Below are 1,956 nucleotides of genomic sequence, written 5' to 3' on the forward strand. Positions count from 1 at the left end.
CCAGCACTGTGTCTGTTCCCTAAGCTGCACCCTGGGGTGCCTGGCCCACGGCTCCCTCTCCTGGTACAGCTCTTCCTCCAGTCTGTTACTGTCTCTTCACGCTCTGATCACGACAGTGGCGACAGTATTGTCACGAGTGGAAGGGGAGAAGGCACCTTCTGAAGCTTTGGCCTGCTTGCTGATGTACTCCTCAATCTTCATCATGATCTCGGCAAACTGTGCGGGGAGGAGAGCAGAGTCAGAGCCCAGGTCCCACCAGGAAAAGGGGGCTGCTGCCCGCATCGGCATGCCTGGGACCTCCGCTCACCATCTTGCTGTCCCACAGCTTGGCGATGCTCTTGACTGAGTCCCCAGAAAGATCCAGCTGGGTCTCCTCCTGCACATCCTCGATGGCTGGCTCCTCCTCCTCCTCCCCATAGCTTCCTCCCTCCTCCTCTTCTGCCGCCTCCTCGAGGTCGGCCAGGAGCTCATCAGCCAGAGACATCCTGAGGCCTGTAGGGAGGAAGAGCAGGGCTCCCCCTCACTATGGGGAGTGGGGCTCCCCCGGCCAGAAGGCCCTGGTCCTTCTTGATCAACCCCACTCGCATGCAGGCACCGCAGGGACAAGGTACGTTCATTTGCTTTGCTCTCCGGCTCCTAACGGTGCCTGGCACATCACAGATGCTCAACAAACACCTGCTGAGTGTGAAGCCACCTCCCAGAACCAGGTGGTCTCCAGTCACAGCTCACCCTTCCCAGCCTCACTTCACTGGACAAGACACCGCACAGCCTCACACCAATGTCTCTAAGACTTATTAGGAAAAAGCACACCCCCTCCTCTTAATGAGATACGACCTCTTCTTACATCCTCCTTTTCTTCCACCCATTGCAGAGGCCCCACCCCACCAATAGCTGGGCCCCAAATGGGTGATAGATATCCTGAAATAATGGTCTCCTCAGATGTCAGGACAGCCAGGCAGGGCCTAAAATGTCCAGAGCCTGAAGGCCAATCACCTCAGGCCCGGAGCAGCACCTCATCCAGCCCGGGGAGCTGTACAGACTGTTTTTGTAAAGCCCACGCAAAGCACCATTCTACAAGGTACAATCCCCTCACTCTGTCCTCCCCAGTGCTTTTTTTTTTTTTTAAATAAGAAATTGCTCCTTCCTCCCGTTCTTTTTCAGTAAGACATATGTATCATATACATGCTACTATACAGAAAATAGGTAACCAACAAAGACATGCTGTATAGCACAGGGGACTCTACTGAGTATCTTCTAATCATCTATAAGGGAAAAGAGGGACTGACAGTGGTTGAGACTCCGAGCAGACACTGCAGGGGGAGTGGGTGTGATCCCTGGTCAGGGAACCAAGACCCCACATGCCCTGCAGCTTGGCCAATAAAACAGAAACACAACACTGTCAATCAACTATACTCCAAAAAAAAAAAAAAAAGATAAAGTTTCAAAAAAGCTTCAGGAGTTCCCCAGCGGTCCAGTGGTGAGCACTTGGCGCTTACGCTGCCATTGGCCCGGATCTGTCTGTTTCCTGTATCTCCACCACCTAACAAAACATCTAGCATATGGTAGGTATTCAAGATATACTGGGCAAAGGAATGAATAAGTGACTTAAATCCTTATGCTAACCACGTCTGGTTTTCTTTCTCCAGTCTCTGAATATATTATTTTTTTCATTCCTAACGCAGGGACACAAACAATATTTCTTGCAGCGTGGATCTTCCCTGACTCCAAGACTGAATCCTATTCTGTTGCTATACAATTTATGAACCAGTTTGTTTACTTCAACACTTGAAATTCTCTAAACTTCTAACATTTTGTTTGATGTCCACCTTCCCTATTAAGCTAAGAGTTCCATGAAAACAGAGACCGTGTTCATTTTTAGCGCCCAGCTTAGCACCTGGCACGGAGTAGGTGCCACGACCTCGCCTGACACCAGCCCACCTTCCTAGCCTCAGCCTC

At 50.9% G+C, this 1,956-nt stretch overlaps 1 protein-coding gene across 1 annotated transcript; it reads right to left on the minus strand.

Annotated features, from left to right (window-relative positions):
• Positions 1–78: 78 nt before the first annotated feature.
• LOC104997559 (U4/U6 small nuclear ribonucleoprotein Prp31-like) lies at positions 79–488 on the minus strand. The gene is made up of 2 exons (XM_010852407.1): positions 308–488; positions 79–216 (listed from the first exon to the last, which is right to left on the minus strand). Exons 1-2 carry the CDS (start codon positions 482–484, stop codon positions 97–99), a joined length of 297 nt encoding a protein of 98 aa, XP_010850709.1. The 5' UTR covers positions 485–488; the 3' UTR covers positions 79–96.
• Between the last annotated feature and the right edge of the window lie 1,468 nt (positions 489–1,956).

Source organism: Bison bison, unplaced genomic scaffold (assembly GCF_000754665.1).
Source record: "Bison bison bison isolate TAMUID 2011002044 unplaced genomic scaffold, Bison_UMD1.0 scf7180017852061, whole genome shotgun sequence".
Lineage (NCBI taxonomy): Eukaryota > Metazoa > Chordata > Mammalia > Artiodactyla > Bovidae > Bison > Bison bison.